The 27,644-nt window shown below is 60.5% G+C and overlaps 3 protein-coding genes across 6 annotated transcripts in view; 1 reads left to right on the top strand and 2 right to left on the bottom strand.

Annotated features, from left to right (window-relative positions):
- EXOC6B (exocyst complex component 6B) overlaps nt 1-3,008 on the bottom strand; it is a 318,901-nt gene extending 315,893 nt beyond the window's left edge. Inside the window, exon 1 of the mRNA XM_077782659.1 lies at nt 3,005-3,008. The gene's annotated coding sequence lies outside the window, so the exon portion shown is untranslated. The remainder of the gene's footprint in view (nt 1-3,004) is intronic.
- Nucleotides 524-12,720, top strand: LOC110468683 (homeobox protein EMX1). Its single transcript, XM_021526801.2, has 3 exons — nt 524-944; nt 3,042-3,226; nt 12,519-12,720. Exons 1-3 carry the CDS (start codon nt 584-586, stop codon nt 12,684-12,686), a joined length of 714 nt encoding a protein of 237 aa, XP_021382476.1. The 5' UTR covers nt 524-583; the 3' UTR covers nt 12,687-12,720.
- Nucleotides 12,721-21,339: 8,619 nt separating this feature from the next.
- SFXN5 (sideroflexin 5) overlaps nt 21,340-27,644 on the bottom strand; it is a 100,234-nt gene continuing 93,929 nt past the window's right edge. For all 4 annotated transcript variants that reach the window (XM_021526797.3, XM_077782660.1, XM_021526799.3 and 1 more), the window contains one exon: nt 21,340-21,682. In XM_021526797.3, the coding sequence (XP_021382472.2) occupies nt 21,605-21,682 (78 nt within the window). In that variant the 3' untranslated portion in view covers nt 21,340-21,604. The remainder of the gene's footprint in view (nt 21,683-27,644) is intronic.

Here is a 27,644-nt window from a genome sequence, read left to right as displayed (position 1 = left end):
TCCCCGCTCTCCCACCCCATCCCCGCTCTCCCATCCCATCCCCGCTCTCCCACCCCATCCCGGCTCTCCCATCCCATCCCATCCCCGCTCTCCCATCCCATCCCGGCTCTCCCATCCCATCCCGGCTCTCCCATCCCATCCCCGCTCTCCCGTCCCGTTCCCACATTCCCGGCTCTCCCGGCCCATCCCCGCTCTCCCGTCCCATTCCCACATTCCCGGCTCTCCCATCCCATCCCTGCTCTCCCGTCCCGTTCCCACATTCCCGGCTCTCCCGGCCCATCCCCGCTCTCCCGTCCCGGCCCTGCCTCGGGGCTCCCCGCCGGGCCCGGGGCTCAGGTGAGGCGGCCCCGCCGGTGCCGCCCGCCCGCGGAGCGGCCGCCCGGGGCCCGGGGCTGCGTGGGCGCCCGCGGGTGGGCGGCGGGGCGGGGGCGGAGGGAGGGAGGGGTGCGGGGCGCGGGTCCGCGTGTGTGTGCCGTGCCCAGGGGGAGGTTTCTTGCACACGCACGCACACACACACCGCACACACGCGCGCACCCGCAGGACCGGCCCCGCTCCGGCCCCCCCCCCGCTCCCGGCTCACACCATGTTCCAGCCGTCCGCGAAGCGCTGCTTCACCATCGAGTCCCTGGTGGGCAAGGACGCCCCCCTGGGCCCCGAGGACCCCCCGCGCCCCGCCGCCCTCGCCTACCCCGGCCCCGCCGCCGCCGCCGACGCCGCCGCCTTCGCCCCCGGCTTCCAGGGAGCCGCCGGCCGGGCCCTGTACGGCAGCGCCGAGCTCGTCTTCCCCGAGGCCGTGGGGCACCCGGCGCTGCCCGTCGGGCCGCCCCAGCTGGGGGGCTCGGCCCTGCCGCACCCGCACCCCTTCTTCGGGCCGCAGCACCGCGACCCGCTCAACTTTTACCCCTGGGTGCTGCGGAACCGCTTCTTCGGCCACCGCTTCCAAGGTGAGCGGGGCCGCGGGGGGCGCGGGCCGGGGGCTGCGGGGCCCCGGGGGCTGCGGGGCCGCGGGGCTCCTTCCCGGGGCTCGGGGGCCCGGCTGACGGCCAAGACCTGTTGCTGCCGTGCCCGCACGCACGGCCGCGGCCCCGGGCGCTCCGCGGCGGGGCCGGTGCCTCCGAGCAGCCGGTGCCTCCGAGCAGCCGGTGCTTCCGAGAACCCGGTGATTTCGAGCACCCGGTGGTTCCGAGCATCCGGTGGTTCCGAGCAGCCGGTGCCTCCTAGCACCCGGTGGTTCCGAGCACCCGGTGCCTCCTAGCACCCGGTGTTTTCGAGCACCCGGTGCCTCCGAGCACTCGGTGCTTCCGAAAACCCGGTGGTTCCGAGCACCCGGTGCCTCCGCACGCCCGGTGATTTGAAGCACTCGGTGATTCCGAGCACCCGGTGGTTCCGAGCACCCGGTGCCTCCGCACGCCCGGTGATTTGAAGCACTCGGTCATTCCGAGCGCTCGGTGCTTCCGAGCACCCGGTGCCGGTGCCTTTGCCCAGCCGCGGCCGGAGCGCTCCCGCAGCCCCGGGGCCGGGGCCGGGGCCGGGCAGAGCCCCGCAGAGTCCCGGCCGAGCATCGCGGAGCTCCGGGCGACGGGACCGGCGCCGCCGCCTCCGTGCGCAGCCGAGCCGGGAATTTGGTTTTCTCCTTCCCGGGAACGAAGGGAAGGATTTCGGTGCGGCGGATCTCGGCTCCGCAGAGAGATGTTGTTTGGTTCCGTAGATTTTCTTTCGATTCCTTTTCTTCTCTTAATTTCTTTCTTCTCTTTCTTTCTTCTCTTTCTTTCCTTCTCTTTCTTTTCCTCACTTTTTTGTTTTGCTTCTTTCTTTCTTTTTCTTTCTTTCTTTCTTTCTTTCTTTCTTTCTTTCTTTCTTTCTTTCTTTCTTTCTTTCTTTCTTTCTCTCTCTCTTTCTTTCTTTCTTTCTTTCTCTCTCTCTTTCTTTCTTTCTCTCTTTCTCTCTTTCTCTCATTCTCTCTTTCGTTCCTTCTTTCTTTCTCTTAATTTTCTCATTCTGTCTCTATATCTTGTATCTTTATTTTCTTTCTCTCCGTTCCTTCCTATCCTCTTTATTTTCCTTTCTTTAGCTGCATCTTTTCCTTTAGCATTTTCCTTTTTTTTTTTTCCCTCGTTTTTTTTTCCGCCCCGTTTTTCTTTTCTCTTTTTTTGCCTCTCCGTTTCCCCGGCACCGCCGTCGCCTCTGTCCCGCCGCGGTGCCGGGGGGTCCCGCAGCCCGGATTAGTTTTATCTGCTCGGCACCAACCCCTCGTTTGTCCCCGGGGCTCCGCCGGGGATTGCGGCCGCTGCCCGGAGCTCCGGCCCCGGGAGCGGCTCCGGGTCCCGCACGGCCCCCGAGCCCGGCCCGCCGCTCTCCCGAGCCCTCCCTGGGTCCTGCCTTCTCTCTCCGCCTTCAGTTTTCCTTTTCTTCTCTTGCTTTCGTTTCTTCCTACCTTGTTTCGCTCGCTTGCTCTGCAGCTTTCCTGCTCTCGTTCGTTATCCTTTGCTTCTTTCCTTCCTTTTCTTTTTTGCTTTCCCACTTATTGTCTCTTTCTTTCCGTCTCCTTTCACTTTCTTTTCCTTCATTTTTTCTTCCTCTTTCTTTCCCTCTTTTTAAAATTGCTTTCCCACTTTATTCCTCTCTTTCCTTGTCCCCTTCCCTCTTTCTTTCCTTCTGTCTTCCCTCCACATTTTTCTTTCTCAGTTTTCCTTCTCTATTTTTTCCCGTCACTTCCTCAGTCTTCCTCCTATTTTATAATTTCTTTTTCTCTCCGTCTCAGTTTTTTCTCTGCCTCCCACCTCCTTTTCCTGCTGCTCTCTCCATCCATCCATCCATCCATCCATCCATCCCTTCTCCCTCTCATTCTTCCTTTTTCTCTCCCTCCCCTCCCTTTGGCGCCGCGGGGCTCAGAGCATCCAGGAGGGAGAACGCGGCACAACCGCCGCAATTTCGGAGCGGGGAGCGCTCCCCAAACCCCGCAACTCCCCTCCCGTGTCTCGGGGCCGGGAAGCCGGGCCGGCAGCCGCCGGGGCCGCGCTGAGCTCCGCGTGTGCCCGCAGGGAGCGAGGTGTCCCAGGAGAGCCTCCTGCTGCACGGCCCCTTCGCCCGCAAGCCCAAGCGCATCCGCACGGCCTTCTCGCCGTCGCAGCTGCTGCGCCTCGAGAGGGCCTTCGAGAAGAACCACTACGTGGTGGGCGCCGAGCGCAAGCAGCTGGCCAGCAGCCTCAGCCTCTCCGAGACGCAGGTACTGCCCCCGGGCCCGGCCTGGCCCACCTGGGCCATCGTGTGTCCCACTGTGTCCCCACCCTGGGCCATCGCGTGTCCCACCCTGTGCCACCTGGCCCATCGTGTACCCCACTGTGTCCCCACCCTGGCCCACCCTGGCCCATCGTGTGGCCCACCGTGTCCCATCATGTGTCCCACCGTGTCCCATTGTGTGTCCCACCGTGTACCCCGTGTCCCACCCTGTCCCACCTGTGCCACCTGGCCCACCGTGTCCCACCTGGCCCATCGTGTACTCCCCTGTGTCCCCACCCTGTCCCACCGTGTCCCACCATGTTCCACCGTGTCCCCACCCTGTCCCACCTATGCCACCTGGCCCACCATGTCCCACTGTGTCCCACCATGTCCCCACCATGTCCCCACCCTGTCCCACCATGTCCCACCGTGTCCCACTGTGCGTCCCACCATGTCTCATCGTATGTCCCACCTTTGCCACCCTGTCGAACCCTGTCCCACCATGTCCCACTGTGTCCTACCTGTCCCATTGTGTGTCCCACCGTGTCCCCACCGTGTTCCATCGTATATCCCACCGTGTCCCACCGTGTCCCCACCGTGTCCCCACCGTGTCCCCACCTGTCCCACCCCGTCCCACCGTGTCCCGGCCCTGGCAGCGGCACCAGCCCCGCTCAGCGCTCCTGTGTGAAGCCCCGGCCGGGATTGCCCAGCACCCCCAGATGCTGCGGCTGTTCCGGGCTCCTCGGGGCGGGTTTGGGGTTTTTTGGGGCAGCTTTCGGGTGTTCCAGAAGCTGGGGCAGGTTTGGGGCTGGGGATGCGGCTCTGGCGCTGTCCCGGCTCTCCGGAGCGTTTTCCCGGCGTTGTTTCTCGCTGGTTTGGGGTTTTTCCCTGGGAGCAATTTGTGGGTTGGAAAATCCTGCGTGGAAAGGAGCAGCAGCCCGGAGGCTTCCCCGGAGAGCTGGAAACCCGTGGCTGAGCCGAGCGGCTCCGGGGCTCTGCTCCAACACCCGGAATTCTGGATGGGTGTGGAGACGGTGCTGCCGAAGGGCGCCGGCTTTGGATGAGACTTTCTGGGATCAGAATCCCCAGGAATTGAGATGTAAGGAGACCCAGGAGAAGCAGAAGGATGAAAGGAAAAGTGCACAGAGCCGGGGGAGAACGTGGGAGCTGGGGCTGAGCATCTCTGTGTGTCCGAGCTGGTGTTCCGGTGAGCGGCTGTTCCCAAACGCTCCGGGAGAAGGAGTTTTATTTCCCGGGATATTCACCCAGCAGCTGAGCGGAGTGAGAAAGTTTCCCCCAATTTCTGGTGAGGCGGTTGGGCCTGTGCGCTGAATCAATTGAATTTTTAAGCTTCCATTTAGTTGGGAAATGAAGCTGGAGCCGTGGGTGTTCCCAGTGCCCGCCTGGCCCGTCCTCGCCCCGGCTCTGCCAAGCAAAAACCTCCAGACGCGCCCCTGGGAGCGGGAAGCGCCCGGGAGGAAAATGTCCCCGGCACGGGGACAGCGGCGAGGAGCGGCTGGGGATGCGGGGAAGCAGGGACGGAGCCCCAAAACCCCCGGCTGTCGGGGTCCCGGGGGTGCTGCTGCCCCGAGCCGCAGCCCGCCGCTCAGCGCGACCCTCCCGGCACCTCCCGGGCTGGAATGGAGAAAAAAGGGGAAAAAAGGACAAACCCCAAAGGTCAAAGAACAGCCGGCAACTTGTCGGGGTGGAAAGGGCAGCTGCGGGATGCCCCAGGGGCAGCTCACCATTCCCCAGCACTGCCTGGAGCCTGAAGGCAATAATTCCATTTACTGGGGAAATGCGGCATCCAACCCCAACCCCGGGGAGGTTTCAGAGCGCCAAGAGGCCGCGGGGATATTTGAAATGTTGGTTTTTGTCTGCTGCAGCCTGTTTGGTGGCGCGGTGGTTTTGGCATGGTTTTGGGAAGCTGCTGCTGCTGGCCGGGACCGGGGGAGGCGGCGGCGGGGCCGGGCAGGGCTCCGGCCGCGGGGGCTTCAGGCAGCGCGGAAACGCTTTTCCCTTCTGTTCTGTGGCTTTGCAAAAATCATTTTTTAAAGAAAAATTTGTTCTAATTACCTGGAGGGAAATAATCGCAGTGTGCCGAGGGATGGGAGACACCCGGGTATTGGGATGGAGGAGCGGGACAGCCAGGGGCCGGTGGCTGTGCCAAACCCAGGATATTATTACTGTTATAATCATTATTAATTCAATATTCGGTGATAAATCCTGCAGGGAATCAAATTTCCACGGAAAACCAGCCCGCTTTACCCACGACACCCATCCTGGTGTGCCACAGGTGTGTTTTCACCTGGGGCTCCACACCCAAAGCCACAGTTTGGGGGGGTTTGCCGTTTTTTCCCGGATTTAACAATTCCCAGCCGGGCTGCAGCTCAGGGCTGTGCCTGGCCCTGCTTCCCAGCGGCTTTTCCCTCTGGAAAAGGGAATTTTGCCCCGCGGGCTGTGCCAGCTCCGGGTCCCCAGCCAGGGAGCAGCACCCGGAGCAGCCCAGGGGAGGTGAGAGGGGCTCGGGTCCTGCCCAGCATCGGGAAATGTTTTGGGATTTGGGTGGGGGGATGGCGCCGGGGTTTAACCCCTTCCCAGCCGCTGTGCTACGAGGAGCTGCATGAATTCGGGGTCAAATTCGAACAGCAGGCCCGGAAGAGCAAAATCAAAGGGGCTGGGGGAGCAAAAGGCAGCTCGGGGCCCGGAGGGAAATCCAAAAGTGGGATGGGCAAGGCGCAGAGAGGGCTCCGGAGGGAGTGTGGGACGCTCTGAGCCAGGGGAGCCACCGGGGGGTTTGGGTGGGATGGGGACACGGGTGTGACCCAGGGGGCATCGAGAGGGGTGTGGAGGGGGTTCTGGGCAGGGTGGTGGATGTGGGATCAGCAGGATCCCAGCCCTGTGCTGGCACTGAGATCTGCAGGATCCCAGCCCTGTGCTGGCACTGAGATCAGCAGGATCCCAGCCCTGTGCTGGCACTGGGATCAGCAGGATCCCAGCCCTGTGCTGGCACTGGGATCAGCAGGATCCCGGGCACTGTGTGGGATCAGCAGGATTCTGGGAACTGTGGTACTCTGGGATCAGCAGGGATCTGGGCACTGTGTGGGATCAGAAGGATCCCGGGCACTGTGTGGGATCAGCAGGATCCTGGGCATTATGGTACTCTGGGATCAGCAGGATCCTGGGCACTGTGTGGGATCAGCAGGATCCCGGGCACTGTGGTACTCTGGGATCAGCAGGATCCCGGGCACTGTGGTACTCTGGGATCAGCAGGATCCCGGGCACTGTGGGATCAGCAGGATCCTGGGCACTGTGGTGCTCTGGGATCAGCAGGATCCCGGGCACTGTGATGCTCTGGGATCAGCAGGATCCCGGGCACTGTGGGTGCTCTGGGATCAGCAGGATCCCAGCCCCTCTGGTGCTCCAGGATTTTGTGCCGGGCTGGGATCTGAGCTGTGTGCTGGGAATGGGACGTGCCGTGTCCTGCCGGGGTGGGCACGGCTTGGCAGTGCCAGCGCCGGGGGCACCAGGTCACTTCCCCTGCCAGGGGAGCAGCCGGGGCTGGGAAGGCGCTTCCCTGGATTCCCCTGGCATCCGGAGCCAGAATTCCCAGCAGAGCCGCTCCAGGCCCGGCAGCTCGTGGGGCCAACCCCACCTGGGACCCCAAATCTGCATTCCCAAAGCAGAGACCTCCCCCGGCTCCTGCAGAGGGAACTTTGGGGTGCTTGTGGGGTCTCCAAGTGTCCTGGTGTCCCCTCTCAGCTTTGGGGTGATTATGGAATTACTGGATATCCCAGTGTCCCCCTCAAAGCCTTGGGGTGATTATGGAACCCCTGGATATCCCAGTGTCCCTCAAAGCCTTGGGGTGATTATGGAACCCCTGCATATCCCAATGTCCCCCTCAAAGCTTTGGGGTGATTATGGAACCCCTGGATATCCCAGTGTCCCTCAAAGCCTTGGGGTGATTATGGAACCCCTGCATATCCCAGTGTCCCTCAAAGCCTTGGGGTGATTATGGAACCCCTGGATATCCCAATGTCCCCCTCAAAGCCTTGGGGTGATTATGGAACCCCTGGATATCCCAGTGTCCCTCAAAGCTTTGGGGTGATTATGGAACCCCTGGATATCCCAGTGTCCCTCAAAGCTTTGGGGTGATTATGGAACCCCTGGATATCCCAGTGTCCCTCAAAGCTTTGGGGTGATTATGGAACCCCTGGATATCCCAATGTCCCTCAAAGCCTTGGGGTGATTATGGAACCCCTGGATATCCCAATGTCCCCCTCAAAGCCTTGGGGTGATTATGGAATTACTGGATATCCCAGTGTCCCCCTCAAAGCTTTGGGGTGATTATGGAACCCCTGGATATCCCAGTGTCCCTCAAACTTTGGGGTGATTATGGAATTACTGGATATCCCAGTGTCCCCTCCTGGAGCTGCCCCTGCAGGGACAGAGCAGCCCCGGCCAGGGGCTCGGTGCTGGCTGTAATTAATAATTAATAATTAACAGAGCAAATGCCTGGGAATCACAGGAGGAGAAAGATGCCCAGATAGAGCAGAGCGGCCCCGTGAGAAGCCCCGGGCCGGCAGTGTCCCCTGAGAAGTGTCCCCAGAACCAAACCCGGGAGGTTCTGGGGTGTTTCAGGAGGAGAGTCCCCGCAGGGACAGCAGGACAGGCGGGGGTGCAGCGCTGGCCCGGGCCGGTGGCACTTCGGGGGACAGCCAGCACGGGCGGTGCCACCGGGGCTGGTCCCTCCGTGCCCCCTCCAGCCCCACCGCGGTGCCCGCAGCCCCGGTGGCTCTTAGCTGTCCCCGATGTCACCTCGGGGCCGGCGCTGGCTCCCGGTGCCATCGGCGCTCCCGGGGATGTCCCGGCGGTGGCCCTGGCGGCCCTCGGGCGCGGCACGGGTGGGAACGCGCCGGGAAGCGCGGCTGGGAGCCGGGCTTGGGGACGGGACGGGGATGCGGGAGCCAGCCCGGTGCCACCAGCCCTGTCCTGAGCAGCAGCCCGGGCCGGGAGGCGACCCCGGGGACAGAGCCGGCCGGGGGTGGCGGCGCCGGGAGCTCGGCACGCTCCGGCACGAGAAGGGTTAATGTGGCACGGGACAACACCCGGGCTCGGGGCTTGGAGCGGCTCCCCCGGAGCGCGGGGGCGGCACGGGAGGGCCGGGGAGCCCCGTCCCGCAGGAATGCCGGCCCAACCGGGCCGAAGCGGGCCGAAGCGGTCCGAACCGGGCTGAACCGAGCCTGGCAGAGCCGGGGTGGGAATGGTGATCTGGGATGGGAATGCTGATCCAGGATGGGAATGCTGAACTGGAACAGGAATGCTGATCTGGGATGGGAATGCTGAACTGGAACAGGAATGCTGATCTGGGATGGGAATGCTGAACTGGAACAGGAATGCTGATCTGGGATGGGAATGTTGGCCTGGGATGGGAATGCTGATCCAGGATGGGAATGCTGATCCGGGATGGGAATGCTGATCTGGGATGGGAATGCTGATCTGGAACAGGAATGCTGATCCAGGATGGGAATGCTGATCTGGGATGGGAATGCTGATCCGGGATGGGAATGCTGATCTGGGATGGGAATGCTGAACTGGGATGGGAATGCTGAACTGGGATGGGAATGCTGATCCAGGATGGGAATGCTGATCCAGGATGGGAATGCTGATCTGGGATGAGAATGCTGAACTGGAACAGGAATGCTGATCCAGGATGGGAATGCTGATCTGGGATGGGAATGCTGGCCTGGGATGGGAATGCTGATCTGGGATGGGAATGCTGAACTGGAACAGGAATGCTGATCTGGGACAGGAATGCTGATCTGGGATGGGAATGCTGATCTGGAACAGGAATGCTGATCTGGGACAGGAATGCTGATCTGGGATGGGAATGCTGATCTGGAACAGGAATGCTGGCCTGGGATGGGAATGCTGATCTGGGACGGGAATGCTGATCTGGGACAGGAATGCTGATCCGGGATGGGAATGCTGATCCGCGATGGGAATGCTGGCCTGGGATGGGAATGCTGATCTGGGACGGGAATGCTGATCTGGGACAGGAATGCTGATCCGGGATGGGAATGCTGATCCGCGATGGGAATGCTGGCCTGGGATGGGAATGCTGGCCTGGGATGGGAATGCTGAACTGGAACAGGAATGCTGATCCGGGATGGGAATGCTGATCCGGGATGGGAATGCTGATCTGGAACAGGAATGCTGGCCTGGGATGGGAATGCTGGCCTGGGATGGGAATGCTGACCCGGACAGGAATGTCGGCCTGTGCTGCCGCGGGGAGGCTCCGGAGCAGGAGCAGGAGCAGGAGGTGCCTGTGGCCGGTGCTGAAGGACAGGGGGAAAAGGGCTGAGGATCCCGGGATCAGCCCAGTGCCAGAGGCTGCAGGACCCGGAACGGCGGGACAAGGCTCAGCCTGGGCTGGGCTGAGCTGGGCTGGGCTGAGCTGGGCTGGGCTGGGCCGGGCTGGGCTGGGCTGGGCTGAGCTGGGCTGGGCTGGGCTGGGCCGGGCTGGGCTGGGCTGGGCTGAGCTGGGCTGGGCTGGGCTGGGCTGGGCTGGGCTGGGCTGAGCTGGGCTGGGCTGGGCTGGGCTGGGCTGGGCCGGGCCCGGGCCGGGCTGGGCTGGGCTGGGCCGGGCTGGGCTGGGCTGGGCTGAGCTGGGCTGGGCCGGGCTGGGCCAGGCTGGGCTGGGCTGTCAGTGCGGCCGAGCAGCGGCACCGAGTGCTGCGGGCCTGGGAGCCAGGCAGGGTCTTCACCCTGCCCAGGGCATCCTCATCCTGCCCGGGGCATCCTCATCCCGCCCGGGGCATCCTCATCCCACCCGGGGCATCCTCATCCCGCCCGGGGCATCCTCATCCTGCCAGGGGCATCCTCATCCCACCTGCAGCCTCCTCATCCCAGCTGCAGCCTCCTCATCCTGCGCCGCTGCCTGCAGTGTCCCATTCAGTGCCATCCCCCATCGCACCCACTGCAATCTCCCATCCCACCCCAGTGCCATCCCTCACCCCCTGTCCCTGCCTGCAGCACCCAGCACTGCTCCCTGCAGCATGCCAGCTGCAGCAGCCCTCACCACCCCAACTGCCACATCCCGCATCCCATCCCGCATCCCATCCCGCATCCCATCCCGCATCCCATCCCGCATCCATCCCATAACCCTGCCTGCAGCATCCCACATCTCTTACCCCATCCATTCTGCTTCCTGCAGCATCCTGCATCCCTCACCGCTGCCACCAGCATCCCTCCTCGCTGGCATCCCCCATCCTGCATCTCTGCATCCCTGCATCCGTACATCCCTGCATCCCTGCATCCGTACATCCCTGCATCCCTGCATCCCTGCATCCCTGCATCCGTACATCCCTGCATCCCTGCATCCATACATCCCTGTATCCCTGCATCCGTACATCCCTGCATCCCTGCATCCTTACATCCCTGTATCCCTGCATCCCTGCCTGTGCCATCCCAAATCCCTGCCTGTGCCATCCCAAATCCCTGCCCGTGCCATCCCACCCCCCTCCATGCCCCAGTGCCCCTGTGGGTGCCCTGAGCAGGCCAGGCTGCCCCTGGCCCTGCCCAGCCCTGTCCAGCCCTGCCCAGCCCTGCCCAGCCCTGTCCCCGCTCCCAGCGCTGCAGTCCAGGACCAGGCCTGGGCCAGGACTCTGGGGAGGGAGGCGGGTGGGACCCCCGGGATGGAGACTCCAGGTGTTTGGGACCCCCGGGATGCAGAGTGGGACCCCCGGGATGCAGAGCGGGACCCCCGGGATGCAGAGTGGGACCCCCGGGATGCAGAATGGGACCCCCGGGATGCAGAATGGGACCCCCGGGATGGAGACTCCAGGTGTTTGGGACCCCCGGGATGCAGAGTGGGACCCCCGGGATGCAGAATGGGACCCCCGGGATGCAGAATGGGACCCCCGGGATGCAGACTCCAGGCGGGTGGGAGCCCCGGGATGCAGAGTGGGACCCCCGGGATGCAGAATGGGACCCCCGGGATGCAGAGTGGGACCCCCGGGATGCAGAGCGGGACCCCCGGGATGCAGAACGGGACCCCCGGGATGCAGAGTGGGACCCCCGGGATGCAGAGCGGGACCCCCGGGATGCAGAACGGGACCCCCGGGATGCAGAACGGGACCCCCGGGATGCAGAGTGGGACCCCCGGGATGCAGAATGGGACCCCCGGGATGCAGAATGGGACCCCCGGGATGCAGAGCGGGACCCCCGGGATGCAGAGTGGAACCCCCGGGATGCAGACTCCAGGCGGCTCCTGGGACAGTTTGTCACCAGCCGAGCCCAGAGCTCTCCTGAGAGCTCCGTGTGCTCCGTTCCGGGTGGATAATCGGAATTCCGGTCCCGGCTGGAGGGCGGGGATGGCTCCCAGCGCCATCCCGGTGGCACCGGGCCACGGGCGCCGTGCTGTGGCACCCTGGCTCGGCTGGCACGGCTGGCACGGCTGGCAGCTGGAGCAGGGCTGGCCGCGGGAGCCCGGCCGGGCCGACGGGCTCGGGGAGCTGCGGGAGCGTCACCCCCGCGCCCCTGCCCCGTCCCCGGGTGTCACCGAGCGCCCTCCACCCTGCGAGGCACAACCGCACCTGCCCCCGTGTCCCACCTTGCCGAGGGAAACTGAGGCACGGCGGGGCGGCTGTGGGAGCGCTCCTGGAGGGACGGGGACAGGGACAGGGACAGGGACGGGGACGGGGACAGGGACAGGGACAGGGACGGGGATAGGAACAGAGACATGGATATGGACAGGGACAGGGACAAGGCAGGGATGAGGACAGGGACAGGGTTAGGAACAGGGTCAGGATCGGGGACAGGGACAGGGATAGAGGCAGGTACAGGGACGGGAACAGGGGCAGGGATGGGGATAGGAACAGAGACATGGATATGGACAGCGACGAGGATGGGGATAGGGCAGGGATAAGGACAGGAACAGGGATAGGGACAGTGACAGGGACAGTGACAGGGACAGGGACAAGGACAGGGACAAGGATATGAACAGGGACAGGGACAGTGACAGGGATTAGGACAGGAACAGGGGCAGGGACAGAGACAGGGACATGGGGACAAGGACAGGGACAGGAACAGGGATGGGGCCAGGGATAGGAACAGGGGCAATGACAGGGACAGGGACAATGACAGGGACATGGACAGTGACAGGAACAGGGACACGGGTGGCAGGAACAGGAACAGAAGCAGGGGCAATGACAGCACCAGGGACCGTCGGGCCGCTCTGCCGGGCATCCCGAGCCCCCGGGGCGGCCGGAGCCCATTGCGCCGCGTCCCGCCCGCAGGTGAAGGTGTGGTTCCAGAACCGGCGCACGAAATACAAACGGCAGAAGCTGGAGGAGGAGGGCCCCGACTCGGAGCAGAAGAAGAAGGGCTCGCACCACATCAACCGATGGCGCCTCGCCACCAAGCAGCCGAGCGGAGAAGACATCGATGTCACCTCCAACGACTAAGGCGGAGCCGGGCTCCTGGCGCCGCCAGCACGGAGAGCAGCCCGGGCCGGGCAGGGGGCGGCCGGGCGGCCGCAGCCCCCGCGCCGTAGGGACCCCCGCCCCGCCGCCTTCCCGGGGCGCGGGGCCGAGCCCGTCCCGCCCCCGGCGCCCGGGGGTCCCTCGGAGGGGCTTTGGGGGCGCTCCCAGGAGGGACAGGAGGCTGCCAGGGCGGCCCCGGGGCGCGCATCCTCCTCGGCGCTGGAGCCGGGCAGGTCCGAGCAGCGCGTCCCACCAGCAGCTCGATGCTCCAGCCCTTCTCCCTTTGCCTTTTTATTCTCCTTTCCCACCCTTTCACCCCCTCCCCTCCAATTTGGTTTCATCGTTTGGGGTTTTTTTATGACGGTTTCTTTTAATTTATTCTCTCTCTCCCCGTGCCCGTGTGCGCGCGTTCCCGCCCGTGGGCAGCAGCTGGAGCGAGCGTTTCCGCGTGGAAATAAAAGAAAAACGCGCTGGGAACTGCCCCGGGCACCCGCGGGCACGGCGGCCGGGCTGGCACCGGGGAAACTGGGGCACGGGGGGCACTGGGGGCACTGGGAGGTGCTGGGAGCACTGGGGGCACTGGGGGCACTGGGGGCACTGGGAGGCACTGGGGGCACTCGGGGCACTGGGGGCACTGGGGGCACTGGGAGGTGCTGGGGGCACTGGGAGGCACTGGGGGCACTGGGAGGCACTGGGGGCACTGGGGGCACTGGGGGCACTGGGGGCACTGGGGGCACTGGGAGGTGCTGGGGGCACTGGGGGCACTGGGGGCACTGGGGGCACTGGGGAGTACTGGGGGGCACTGGGAGGAACTGGGAGGAACTGGGGGGTACTGGCAAGCACTGGGAGGCGCTGGGAGGCGCTGGGAGGCACTGGGGGCATTGGGAACACTGGGGGCACTGGGAGCTACTGGGGGGCACTGAGGGAAACTGGGGAAAACTGGGAGGCACTGGGAGGCACTGGGGGCACTGGGGAAACTCAGGGGCACTGGGGGCACTGGGAGGCACTGGGAGGTGCTGGGGGGCACTGGGGGTACTGGGAGGTGCTGGGAGGTGCTGGGGGCACTGGGGGCACTGGGGAGTACTGGGGGCACTGGAGGTACTGGGGGTACTGGGAGGTGCTGGGGGTACTGGAGGCACTGGGGGTACTGGGGAAACTCAGGGGCACTGGGGGCACTGGGGGTACTGGGAGGTGCTGGGAGGTGCTGGGGGCACTGGGGGCACTGGGGGTACTGGGAGGCGCTGGGGGAAACTCGGGGGCACTGGAGGGCACTGGGAGGTGCTGGGGGGCACTGGGAGGTGCTGGGGGCACTGGGGGCACTGGGGAAAACTGGGAGGCATTGGGAGGCACTGGGGGCACTGGGGAGTATTGGGGGAAACTGGAGATCACTGGGGAGCACTGGGGGAAACTGGGGGGCACTGTGGGCACTGGGGGCATTGGGAACACTGGGGGGCACTGGGGAAACTGGGGGGCACTGGGTGGCACCGGCAGAGAGGGAACAAGCAGAGTTTGGTGGTTCCATGGCGGTGGGTGAGGACAGGGGGGTCCCCGGGGGTCCCCCAGGTGGGACAGGTCCGGGGGGGTCCCGGGGGTCCCCCAGGTGGGACAGCTCTGCCATCCCTGCGGGTCCCTCGGGAATGTCCCCGCAGGGATGGGACACCCAGGGCTGCCCCCACCGGGACCCCCCGACAGGACAGGAGGGATTTGGGGGAAAACACATATCATCATTTTATATATATATATATAAATATATATAAATATATATTTATATAAAAATAATAAAATTAAAATATAATATATATATATAATTTTTATATAAATATATAAAAATAAATTATATAAAAATTATATATATATAATTATATATAAATTATATATATGTACTACATATATCAATCATATATATAACTAAAATACCTACATATAAAATATAAAATCACATATAAAATACAGCACATATACACACATATGCACATGAACAGAACATACACATACCAATGCGTATATACTGTGTATATTGTATTTTATAATTTATATTTTATATATATTTATTCGCACGCACGCCGTAGATTTTGGATGGAATACGTATATATAAAATATAGATTGTGCTTCCCGAGGTCTATATTATATATAATGATATCTAATTACATATTCTAAAATATATCAACTGGCTTATATATTTTATTATATGTACTAGATGAAAATTATATATATTATGCCTATAACTATACATATTTTTAAATTCTAGCATTATACAGATTCTGTCATTATTTCTGTATAATTATATACGGACGCACAAAGTTCATAATTCCGGCTGTTGGGAAAGCCCCCCCTCCCCACATCCAGGGAAAATCATTCCAAGGAAATTCCCATCCCCGGCAGCCGCTGCCTGGCGATCCATCCCATAATAAGCACGTGCTGTGCCTCCCAGCATTCCCGGGAATCCACACAGGGCTGGACCCCACAGGGGCTGGGGTCCCACACGGGCTGGGGGCCCGGCAGCCTCCAGCCTCTTTTATTTTTTATTCTCTTTTGTTCTTTTATTACCCCAGGCTCACACGGGAGCCGCAGGCGGTGGCCACCGAGGGGTTAAAAACAGACGGAGCCTGCGGGTCCCGGGGGTCCCGGGGTGTCCTGGAGGTGTCCCAGGGGTGTCTCAGTGTGTCCTGGGGTGTCCCAGAGGTGTCCTGGGGTGTCCCTGGGTGTCCCAGGATGTCCCAGGGGTGTCTCAGTGAGTCCTAGGGTGTCCTGGAGGTGTCCCAGGGGTGTCTCAGGGTGTCCCTGGGTGTCCCAGGGGTGTCTCAGTGAGTCCTAGGGTGTCCTGGAGGTGTCCTGGAGGTGTCTCAGGGTGTTCCTGGGTGTCCTAGAGGTGTCCCAGAAGTGTCCCAGGGGTGTCTCAGTGTGTCCCAGAGTGTCCCAGGGTGTCCCAGGGTGTCCCAGGGGTGTCTCAGGGTGTCCCTGGGTGTCCTATAGGTGTCCCAGAAGTGTCCCAGGGTCTCCCAGGGGTGTCCCAGGGGTGTCCCCGGGGTGTCCCAGGGTGTCCCAGGGGTGTCTCAGGGTGTCCCTGGGTGTCCTAGAGGTGTCCCAGAGTGTCCCAGGGGTGTCCCAGGGGTGTCCCCGGGGTGTCCCCGGGGTGTCCCCGGGGTGCCCGGGCTCCCACCCCGCTGGAGGACGCCGGTGCTGGCAGCTGTGCCCCGGCATTCCCGAGGGATTCGCTGCCAGGCTGTGCTCAGCTCCATGTGGAATAATCCCGAAAACCAGGGAAGAACCCAAAATGGTGTCTCCCAAAGGGACCTGGGGACACCAGCGGGAGGAGCAGGGAAGGAGCAGCAAGGACAACGGGAAGGAGCCGAGCCCAGGCTGGAGGTTGGGGACATGGGGGACACCACCCGGGCTCGTCCCCCGGCCGGCTCAGGGATCCACCCTCCAGGAGAGGATCCACCCTCCAGGAGAGACTCCCAAAACTTCTCGCCAGCACCTTTTGCTACAACCTGCTCCTCATTATTCCTTAATTAACACAGCCCAGAAATCAATTAGGTGCGACATGTCTAATTAAATACGCCGGGAGAAGATCGCCTCATCGTCACTCTGTGCCGAGGTGAGGGGCTCCATGTCTGCGCGCCCCCCCGTTGTTCCTGGCCCCCCCAATTACAGGAAACCGGGAATGCAAATGCTCGGGGTCGCTTTGTGCACGAGGAGATTAATTAGTGATTAGTGAACGTGCAGAACGTTGTCATTAGCTGGGAATCTTCCCGGCACCGTTTGCTGTCCTAAAAACCAACCGGCCCCGTGCCTGGCCCCAGCACCGCTGGAAGGGCTGAGAGGGACATTCCCAGCTGGAATTCCCAGGTGGGACACTCCAGTGTGGGACATTCCCAGCTGGAATTCCCATGTGGGACATTCCCATGTGGAATTCCCATGCGGAACATTCCCACAAGGGACGTTCCCAGGTGAGACATTCCCACGTGGGACATTCCCATGTGAGACATTACCATGTGAGACATTCCCATGTGGAATTCTCAGGTGGGACATTCCCAGCTGGAATTCCCAGGTGGGACACTCCAGTGTGGGGCATTCCCACGTGGGACATTCCCAAGTGGGACATTCCCATGTGGAATTTTCAGGTGGGACATTCCCATGTGGGATTTTCCCAGATGGAAAATTCCTATGTGGGACATTCCCATGTAGAATTGCCAGCTGGGACATTCCCAGGTGGAACACTCCCACATGGGACATTCCCAGGCGGGACATTCCCATGTGGAATTCCCATTTGGAACATTCCCATGTGGAATTCCCAGGTGGGACATTCCCACGTGGGACGTTCCCAGGCGGGACATTCCCATGTGGAATTCCCAGGTGAGACATTCCACGTGGGACGTTCCCAGGCGGGACATTCCACGTGGGACGTTCCCAGGTGGGACATTCCCACATGGGACGTTCCCAGGCGGGACATTCCCATGTGGAATTCCCAGGTGAGACATTCCCAGGCGGGACATTCCCAGGTGGAACATTCCCACGTGCGACGTTCCCAGGCGGGACATTCCCGGGCGGGGCTGGGTGGAAGTGCCTTTGGAGACCCACGCCCCGAGGTTTGGGGCTGCTTTGGGATCAAATCCCCTCGCTGGGTGAGCGGAGGTGTCCCACGGGCGGGATCCCATCCGAGCCCGGCCCTCGCTGGGATGCAGGGACACGTCGGCTGGGATCACCTTGTGGTGCTCCTGGTGTCCCTGGGCTGCCCAAGGGCCCACGGGGCCACCACAAGGTGCTCCTCACGCAGATCCCTCGTCCTGCTGGTCAGCGAGCCGGGACGGCGAGGGGAAGGATGGATCTGCAGCATCCCGGCTCTCCCGGGGGTGCGCGTGGCTCTGGGAGCTGTGGGGACAAGTGCCAGCGTCCCCAGGGCCACCTCCCAGCCCAGAGCTGCCGGGACCGTGGATGGAGCTGGAGCACCCCGCTCTGGGAGGTGGCACAGCCCTGGCAGGGCTTGGGATGGGATGAGGTCCCAGGACCCTTCCAACCCAAACCATTCCAGGTTCCGTGCTGCCAGAGGAGGCTGCAGGAGGGAACCGAGCCTGGTGCCTCCCCCAGGAGCTCCTGGGCGACGCTTGGAGCGGCGCTGGGACAAAGTTTGGGTCGGTGCCCGGGAGCGCCTGGCGGGGCCGGGATGTTCCACCGCCCAGCCGAGCTGAGTCCCATTCTGCTGCCACACGAAGCCAAACAAGTGTGCGGGGTCTGTGCGGGCAGACGACAAATCCAGACTCCTTTGGGCCCTTTGATTGTCACCCGTGTGAGGGAGCGGCTGCCTTGGAGCCGAGCCGCGCTCCGGCACGGCTCCTCCGACATCCCCGAGCTGGTCCCGGCGCCGCCCGCGGGATCTGCCCCTCTGCATCCCCTGGAGCCGCCTGGCTTTAATAAATCCCCATTTTCTGCTCCGAGCCCTGCTGATGAGCCCCGGATTAGCGGGACGGGCACCCCGCTAAGGAGCTGTGATCCCCGCAGGTGATGCTTGTGCAGGAAGAGCGCCCGCAGGGCAAAACGGGAGCCGGCTCTTTCCCGAGGCAGAACTTGGTCAATCCCTGCTTTTCCTGAGGGCAGCAAAGCCCAGCCTCCTTTCACCCGCTGGAAATTCCCTGCAGGTCAGCCCAGCTCTGACACACACCCCGGCTCTGCGATCCCCCACAAACGCAAACCACCGCAGCCTCCATCCCTTCCTCCTTCCCCCTCCTCCGAGCAAAGCCGGGATGAGCTTGGGCAGAGGCCACGGGAGGGAGGAAGGATGCTCCAGACAGGCACCCGAGCCAGGAGCCTTCTCCCTGGCAGCGAGACGGGAATTCCGGCCTCAGAGGAGCCTTTCCCTGCTCCACACCCCCCATGGATGCCGTGCCAGGGGTACTGCACCCCCAGCACCCACAGATCCATGGAAAAGGGCTGGATGTGGTTCCAGGGGAACTGCACCCCAAATCCCAACACCACAGATCCATGGAAAAGGGCTGGATGTGGTGCCAGGGGAACTGCACCCCCAAATCCCAGATCCATGGAAAAGGGCTGGAAGTGGTTCCAGGGGAACTGCACCCCAAATCCCAGATCCATGGAAAGGGCTGGATGTGGTTCCAGGGGAACTGCACCCCCAGCCCCATGGAAAGGGCTGGATGTGGTTCCAGGGGTACCTGCACCCCCAAACCCCCCAGCCCCATGGAAAGGGCTGGATGTGGTGCCAGGGGAACTGCACCCCCAAACCCCCCAGCCCCATGGAAAGGGCTGGATGTGGTTCCAGGGGTACCTGCACCCCCAGCCCCATGGAAAGGGCTGGATGTGGTTCCAGGGGTATCTGCACCCCCAAACCCCCCAGCCCCATGGAAAGGGCTGGATGTGGTTCCAGGGGTATCTGCACCCCCAGCCCCATGGAAAGGGCTGGATGTGGTTCCAGGGGAACTGCACCCCCAGCCCCATGGAAAGGGTTGGATGTGGTTCCAGGGGTACTGCACCCCCAAACCCCCCAGCCCCATGGAAAGGGCTGGATGTGGTTCCAGGGGTACTGCACCCCCAAACCCCCCAGCCCCATGGAAAGGGGCTGTTCCAGGCTCGCAGCTGCTCGCCCAGCCCTGGGGGCTGCCAGCATCCCTCTCCCCTTCCCTGGGCTCCCCGGCTGCTGCAGGAGTTATCCACTCCCAGCGTGCTGCCAGCGGGACAGGAGGCCATGGGAATGTCCCCAGGACAGCTGGCAGAGCCCAGCCGGGGGGATCCTCCTCTGGAATGGACATTCATCTATTCATCTCATCTCGGGCATGAAGGGAACTCCACCGGGCCCAGTCCCGCTGTGCTGGCCTGCTGTAAAGCCAGGGCAGCCCCAGGGTGCACGGGGCCCGCTCCGGGTTCCCAGCAGAGTTTGGGACCAGGAGCTGCCCCACAACAGCACCTACAAAGGGTTGGCCCCTCCTGTCCTGCCTGCCGATGTGTAAATCCACAGCATGGATCCCTTTTGTGCAATTACTCCTGATTTACACCAGGCCAGGGCCCTGAGCTGCCCCAGTGTGTGGCTCCCGTTCCTGTGGCTCTGACTCCACACCTGGGGGGCTCAGGCCTCCCAGTTCCAGGCATTGCAATAAATCCATCAGATACATTCTGTGTCAGTGGTGATTCGGTTTCCCCTTTCCCCGGCCTCCCCAACCCCACAAGAAATGGGCATTTGAAGGGTGAGAGCCTGTGCCACCCCAGCAGCACCACGGTGCCCTGGCCACGGCCATCCCGCAGGTGGCTCCCACAGGGACGTCCTGCCTCTGGGATGTTCTGCTGGTGGCCATGCTCCAAATGAACCCGAGGGACTCCCTCTGGGGTGAATTTTGGGGGAATTTTTGTTGAATTTTGTGAGATACCAGAAAGCCAAACCGTGGCCCCAAAGCCAGGGAGGGCCTGACTTGGTGCAGGGTGGGGGTGACTCAGCCCTCCCCTTTCACCACCCCGGAGCAGAGCCCTGGTAGGACAGACAGACAGACAGACGGATGTCCCCGGAGGGCAGTGTCCCCTCGGAAGGTGCAGTGTCACAGCCATCAGCTCAGCGCAGCTGCCAGGACCTGCCTTGGGTCCTCTCTGCAGCAGCACAAGGCCTCGGGCAGGGTCGGCTTTGCTGGGTGGAGGGGCTGGAAAAAGTGGGGGAGAGAAGAGGAAGAGGAAGGAGAGGAAGAGAAGGGAGAAGGAGAGAAAATATAGAGAGGAGAGGAGAGGAGAGGAGAGGAGAGGAGAGGAGAGGAGAGGAGAGGAGAGGAGAGGAGAGGAGAGGAGAGGAGAGGAGAGGAGAGGAGAGGAGAGGAGAGGAGAGGAGAGGAGAGGAGAGGAGAGGAGAGGAGAGGAGAGGAGAGGAGAGGAGAGGAGAGGAGAGGAGAGGAGAGGAGAGGAGAGGAGAGGAGAGGAGAGGAGAGGAGAGGAGAGGAGAGGAGAGGAGAGGAGAGGAGAGGAGAGAAGAAGAGAAGAGAAGAGAGAAGAGAATTCCAATTGGAAGGGGCCTGCAATGTTCCTTGTCCAACTGCCTGCCCAGCTGGGGATTGATCCAAACTTAAACCACATCCTGTCCTTAGACAAAGCGTGGCTTAGCCAGGCACCTCAGATCAGGAAGAGCCCTGTCAGAGGGTGCTGGGTGGGACAAAGCCCCCTGAGGGCTGTGCAGAGGAACAGAGCAGCTCCAGCACCATTTCTACTCCAACACTCCACCTCTGGGCACCTTGGCTTTCCAGGACCATGAAACCCAGGCAAAAGCCCCTGTGGAATTGCAGGGCTGGGATCCAGGGCCAGCCAGTCTCGCAGTGAAGGGCAGGATGCCACCAGCAGCGTCTGCAGGAGGAGGAGGAGGATGAAGGGTGGAGGGGCACAGCCGGGCCCTTGCTGGGCACATGGAATTCCTCTTCAGAGCGCGAGTGCTGGGGCAGGATCAGCAGGAAATCCACGCTGGGCATTCCCAATCCCCTGATCAATCACATCCACGCAGCCCTTGGTCTGTGCAGAGCTGGTGCTGTGCAGCAGCAGTGGACTGAGCTCCCATGAGCACGAGATGTGACGTCTGCGTCGTGCAGGCAGCTCTGACCACGCCAGCTCGCCCCTGAGCTCCCTCCACGCGGTGCCAGCGATTCTGAGTTTCGTTAGCTAGTTCTAAAGTGGTTCGACGTGATTTTATTTGTTGCAGTTGCTGTTCCTGTTGCTAAGTTAAAACTTTTAATATTAATCTTTCGGAGTGGTGTGAGGTGTCAGTTCTCTGCAGGTGTTAATTCGCTCCCGGGCTGCCGGGAGCGGCTCCTACCACTGAGCTCTATTATTTCATCTTCTCCTTGTTGGTGTTGTTTGCTTTCTCCCAGGCTGGAGCTTCCCCTCTTCCCCCCCAGACTTTCCGGGCTGGGATGCTCCTCTTGCACTCACAAGCCTTTGTTGTAGACCACGGTCTTACTGCTGGTGGCCATGGCGATCTCGGGCTCCAGCTGGGACGTCTCGATCTGCGGAGGCAAAGAGCAGCGGGATGAGAACCCACGGCTGGGCCGGCTGCCGAGGAGGAGGAGGAGGAGGAGGAGGAGGAGATGGGAACCGTTCCACGCCACTCACGCCTTCCCTGGTGCCTGGGTGCCGAGCTCCAGCCCCAGCCCCCCCGAGCTGGGTGGGTTTGCAGCGCACGAAACGCCGCACGTTCCCTGCCTGGCAGCGCTCAATGAATTATAGAGTGTCTGAGGCTCCGACGCATCCCACCCATCCCAGCTTTCCATCCCTTCCTTCCCTTCCCTTCCTTGCAGCTCCCAGAGCCTCAAGCCGGACCTGGCAAAGCCCAGGTGCTGCCAGGAGGGAAGAGCCTCGCTGGGCTCCACCTTCACAGCCCAACCCTTCCTGCCCCTTTCTCCATCCCCATGAAATCTCCATCCCTTGCCTCGTTTTTCCCCTCCGCCAGCTTCTCCCGAAGCTTTCCCTTGCTCTGAAATCCCTTGGAATCTCTGCATTCCCGGGAGGGATCCGCGGCGCTGATCCCCGCTCCCAGCCGGGCCACGACACCTGGGAAAACCTGGAATTTTCGAAACCCTCCCCACCGAACCCACGCCGGTGCCGACACAATGCGAGGAACCCACGTTAAAAATCGAAATGCTTTTGAAAATGTTTAACCTAGTTAGACAAATTAGCAAAAATTTGTGCAAAACAATTTAGGTATTTAAAATATTCAATGTTTTTAAAAACTGGAAAAACTGTTCTTAGCTTTCAGCTGCAAAAACCCAACAAAATATAACATCAAAGCAATCTTAACATGAGGTGCAACATAACCCTTCAGCAAAGCTGTTAAACAGCTACTGAAGCATCATGGGAAATAGCACTTCATTTATTCAAATGCACATATGTCAGGTTTTTGCACCATATGTCATTCCAAGCTATTTACAGTAATAATTAAATCTTAATCAACGTTTAACCTCTGTAAAATGTTTGAAGGGATCTAATCACCCTTCAGACTGCACTAATGAAGGAGAAATATATAAACATAAAAAGAAAATGATGCATAGATAGCACACCAGAAAGAACAGTAATTGCAAAATTGTATTTCTTTTAAATATAATCAGCAAATTATGTAAAGTAAAGCCAACGAGTATTTTAAGTGAAGACATCTTGGGTGTCAGAGGTGTGATCAGCTAATTTTGTACTGCTATCCATAACAGATGTAGCATATTTTCTTTTAGTGCCATTATTAGCAACTTCACCATTCCTTTCAGCGCCGCAGCACAAAGTGAAGCATTGTGCCGGGAGAGCACCGGGAAAGGTGCAGGAGCTCCGGATCCGACGGATCCCTTTCGAGGCAGGATTAGCTCTGCTCTGCCTGCTCTGACGCAGCTTTTCCTCCCCTTGCCAGGGGGTTTTTCCGCCAGGGACACGCGGAAAAGCTCCGGGGTTTTGGGGCTGGGGGGGTTCAAACGAGGGAAGCGGAGTGGCCAGCCTGGGGCCCAAGGAATGGCAGGATGGGGCGATGCCACGCTGCTGCCAAGGTGGGCATGGGGTCGCAGGGTGGGTTCTGGCATCTCAGAGGGCTTTTCCAACCCCAGCGGTCCTGGATTCAGTGCCTTGAAACAAATCCCACCTGGAATCGGGAGGGTCAGCACCGGCCGGCCGGCAGGGCTGGGGAAACGGGGCAGCTCAAACCCAGCCTGCCCCTGGGGAGCTCCACAGAAACCCAACGGAGATGCTCCCCAGTCCCACCCTCTCCAAGGGCTGGGAGAGGGAAGGGAGGAAGGAGCAGTGTTGTGTTCACGCTCCCTTGGGACACAATTCAAGAAGCAGCGAGCACAATCCAAGCTGAACAGCAGGAAGAGTATCCTGGTGGGAAGAGCAAAATATCGCAGCCGACTGCTCAGGGAAGGTGTGGGGCGTCTGTGGTGGGAAGTTTTCAGCACAAATTACAGGGAACCCAGCAAGAATAGTTTAGGCAGAGCTGAGCTTGCCTTGGCGGAAGGAAGAGATGAGATAATTGTTTGTAGATCATTCCAGCTTCCATCCCCTGGTCCAGGGGGGAAACAGCTCCTTTCTCGGCACGGGGAACGGGTCCTTCGTCCATGGCAAGGCTGCACAGAAGGGTCCGAGGTGGGTTCAGGGAGGTGGGATGGAGGTGGGATAGTTCTGGTGACTGAGCAAAGGACTTGGAATTCATGCCTCAGGTGGGAGTGCTCAAAAACCACACGGATGTGGCACCTGGGGACATGGTCAGTGGTGGCCTTGGCAGTGCTGGGTTGGAGCGGATGGGCTCTGAGGGCTTTTCCATTTTAACCATTCCATGGTTCTCGTGCAGGATGGGCACCCAGTCAGGGACCCCTGTGACACCACCAGTCACAGACACTGGTTTGGCGCTGTGATTCCAAACCCAAACACCTTCCCGAAGCTGGGAAGATGTTGGAGAAACTGGGGGTGACTGGTTGAACTGGAGCCTCATCTTCAGGTCTTTTCCTGGCTGACTTTAATCAAGGAGGGACTAAAATCTGCTCTAGAGCCTCAGGAGCTCCAAGGGGTGCATCTGCACCAAGGAAAAATTACAGGAAATTGGGAAAGCTGCTCGGAAATCCATCAGGAGGAACCTACTCCTCCCACCTGGAAATCAGATGGAGAAGAACAGGGAGATGGTGGTGGGTTACAGGTATCAAGACAACCTTAAACCACAACCTTGCTGTGCACCAGTCTTTGGCTCCCTTGTTGGTGTTTTTTGTCGGGAAGTGTAGTTTCACTCATTTTGGGGTTTTGCTGTCCCGGCTGTCCAGAATCCTGGACCTGCTCAGCCAGCTGGCTGCGGAATTGTGACATGTGGAGACCACAGCTCCTGGTCACCATTTTGGTGTCTCAGTGCCAAGGTGACCCCGATGATGGTCAGGGCCATGCTGGGAACCCTCCTGTGAAGGAGCAGCTGCCTTGGAGGGTGCTGTGAGGAGCAGGTTGGGCCTACACTGATGGGACTGTCCCACTGTCCCACTCAGGGGACTTGGTCCCTTCAGGCCAAGTGCCCACCACGGGACTGGGATCATGTCCATCCTTTCTTCCCGGTTCTGCCTGTGCCAGGGCAAAGGAGGGATCCCCTTCCTGCCTTTGGGATGATGGCACTGGGATTCCTTCACCAAGGAATCCAGCAGAAGCCCAGGAGGGACAGAAGCTCCCAGCAGCCCTGAGGGAGCCAGGGTGGGAAGCAGCACTCCCAGACAGAGCTACAGGGGTTTTTTTTGGGGGCAAACCCCAGGATTTGGGGCTGATGGCTGCGCTGACAGCTCGGTGTCCGACATGGGAAGCTCTCCAACGAGGCTGTGGGAGAAGCAGGAATTCCTGCAGCGCCCTGTGAGGCCGCTGGAAGCTCTGCCACAGATCCAGGGAGATCCTCACTGGGGACAGCACCAGGCTGCACCTCCCAGCTCGCCCAGGAACGTGGCTGGGATGAAGCACAGCCCATCCCAGCCCCTGGGAGCGGGTGAAGCCTGAGGATGCTCCTTTCCCTCTGGCAGACAACCAAGAGCACGAGGGGAAAAAGGGGGAAAACGCCGAAAAACTGCGTGCCCTGAAGCCCATGGAGCACCTGCTGACGGGCCGGCACGGCTCAGGTAGCCCCGGCAGGGTGGCAGCGGTGCCCCTGACCCGGTGCAATCCCTCCCTCCCTCCCAGGGAACAAAGCTGGGAATCGCCTCCCGGGTAGCCGCGGCTCCCCAGCTCTCTTCCCCCCATCCCTGCCTTGCAGTGGAAGCCTCTCTCCTCTCATCAGCTCAGACAAGGCTAATTGGGGTGATAAAGAACTGGCTCCGAGTGCTGGCGTGGGCTGGAGGAACAAATGGTGCGGTGGTCACAGCTGGTGCTGCGGAGCGGCGCGGGGGAGCTCCCGGCGCCCCGAATCCCCCCAGATCCCCCCAGATCCCCGCAGATCCCCCCAGATCCCCCCAGATCCCCGCAGATGCGGCTGCGGGCGGGGGCTGTGTGTGTTTTGCGTGGCTGCTGACACGGGCGCGGCGTGCAGGCGCGGCCGGTGAGGCAGCAGCAGGCAGAAAGCAGATGCTTTTTGTTTGGGGTTGATACTCATTTCTATCCCAGCTCGGGAAAAGGTGTAGAAAGGAATGTGCTCCGGAGAGTGCAGGGAGAGAGATAGGTCCAGGCTCGCTGCCAGGGATCCTGGAACGCTATGGAAGGCAGCTAGGGGAGACAGGAGCAGATGGATTTGGCATACAGCTCATCACTCAGCCAAAAAAAAAAAAAAAAAAAAAGAGGAGCGGGGAGAAGAAGGGAGAAAGCAGCCAAATTTGGGAGGAGGAGGGTCATGGGGACCGACGGATGCTGCTCCGGGGTGGGGGAAGGGAGGGCCGGCATGGTCACTGTGTCTTCTGCTGCTGCCAGCGGGGAGAGGTGGTGGTGGCTCACTGGGAGCCTGGGAAGGGTCTCCATGAGCTCTTCCTTCCCTCCCCCAGCTCTCCCAGCCCCTCTGGATGGATCCATCCCGTCCCATGGATTCGTGGGTGTCGCAGCAGCATTTCAGTTCATTGACCAGCTCCCCTCGGATTATGGGACTTGGAGCACCTGGCCTAGTGGAAGGTGTCCATGGAAGGTGTCCCTGACCATGGAAGGTGTCCCTGGCCATGGAGAGTGTCCCTGGCCATGGAAGGTGTCCATAGAAGAAGGTGTCCTTGCTCATGGAAGGTGTCCTTGCCATGGAAGGTGTCCCTGACAATTGAAAGTATCTATGGAAGGTGTCCCTGCCCATGGAAGGTGTCCTTGCCATGGAATGTGTCCCTGGTCATGGAAATTGTCCTTGGAAGGTGTCCATGGAAGGTGTCCCTGCCCATGGAAGTTGTCCCTGGCCATGGAAAATGTCCCTGGCCATAGAAGGTGTCCCTAACCATGGAAAGGGTCCATGGAAGGTGTCCCTGCCCATGGAAGGTGTCCCTGCCCATGGAAGGTGTCCCTGGAAGGTATCCCTGGCCATGGAAGTTGTCCTTGCTCATGGAAAAAGTCCCTGACCATAGAAAGTGTCCCTGACCATGGGAGGTGCCCATGAAAAGTGTCCTTGCTCATGGAAGGTATCCCTGCCCATGGAAGGTGTCCATGGAAGGTGTCCCTGCCCATGGAAGGTGTCCACAGAAGGTGTCCATGGAAGTTGTCCCTGCCCATGGAAGGTGTCCCTGCCCATGGAAGGTGACTGGTGGTTCTCCTCAGCAAGGCAGACTGCTGCCTAAAATGTTGGTGTTAAAGCTCTTTTCTGACACCTTCCCAGGTTTTCCACCCAGTTGAAATCCCGGCGTGTCCCAAAGCTGGACACACTGGTTGAGAGAGGTTCTCAAGGCTGAAGTACAAATTAATGATTCATGAATTATTGATAGTCAGTTTTCTTCCCAAATACAAAGTTGGGAGAAAAGGGTTTTGAGAGAAACCTGAATTTTGTGAAGTTTTCCTTCAAATTAATAATAAAAATTGAATTTAAGAGGTGACCAGAACAGTTCTTTTCATTTTAGGTTTCTCTCAAGTCTTTTTGACCCCCGTCTTTGAAAGAAATGTTCAGTTTTCATAATAAAAATTAATGTTGTATTCAATCAGAGTGGTTTCCACAAAACCATGGGAAGTCTCCTGGCAGCTCAAGATTAGAACCATGGAATGGTTTGCTTGGAAGGCACCTTAAAATTCCTCTCATTTCTACCCTGTCCTACAGCAGCTGGAGGTGGGTGCTGGTGGCCAGAGCCTTCATGGCAAAGAAAAACCAGAAAATTCTGGAATGGATAAATCTCAGGAGCCAAATATCCCAAATTTACTCCTTCTCATTGCTCCAAAGAAGGGAGAAAAGCTGGAAATGCTCAGCCTGTGACGGGACCCATGGTCAGCACCTTCCACCAGAGCTGGTCAGGGCTGCTGCCTCACCCTGGGCTGGACACAGGGGAGACAAAGAGCACCAGAGCTTGAAATTAAAGTTTTCTTTAAACAATG

Source organism: Lonchura striata, chromosome 4 (genome assembly GCF_046129695.1).
Source record: "Lonchura striata isolate bLonStr1 chromosome 4, bLonStr1.mat, whole genome shotgun sequence".
Classification (NCBI taxonomy): domain Eukaryota; kingdom Metazoa; phylum Chordata; class Aves; order Passeriformes; family Estrildidae; genus Lonchura; species Lonchura striata.
Note: the sequence above shows the minus strand (reverse complement) of the source record. Positions and strands in the feature narration are given on the sequence as shown.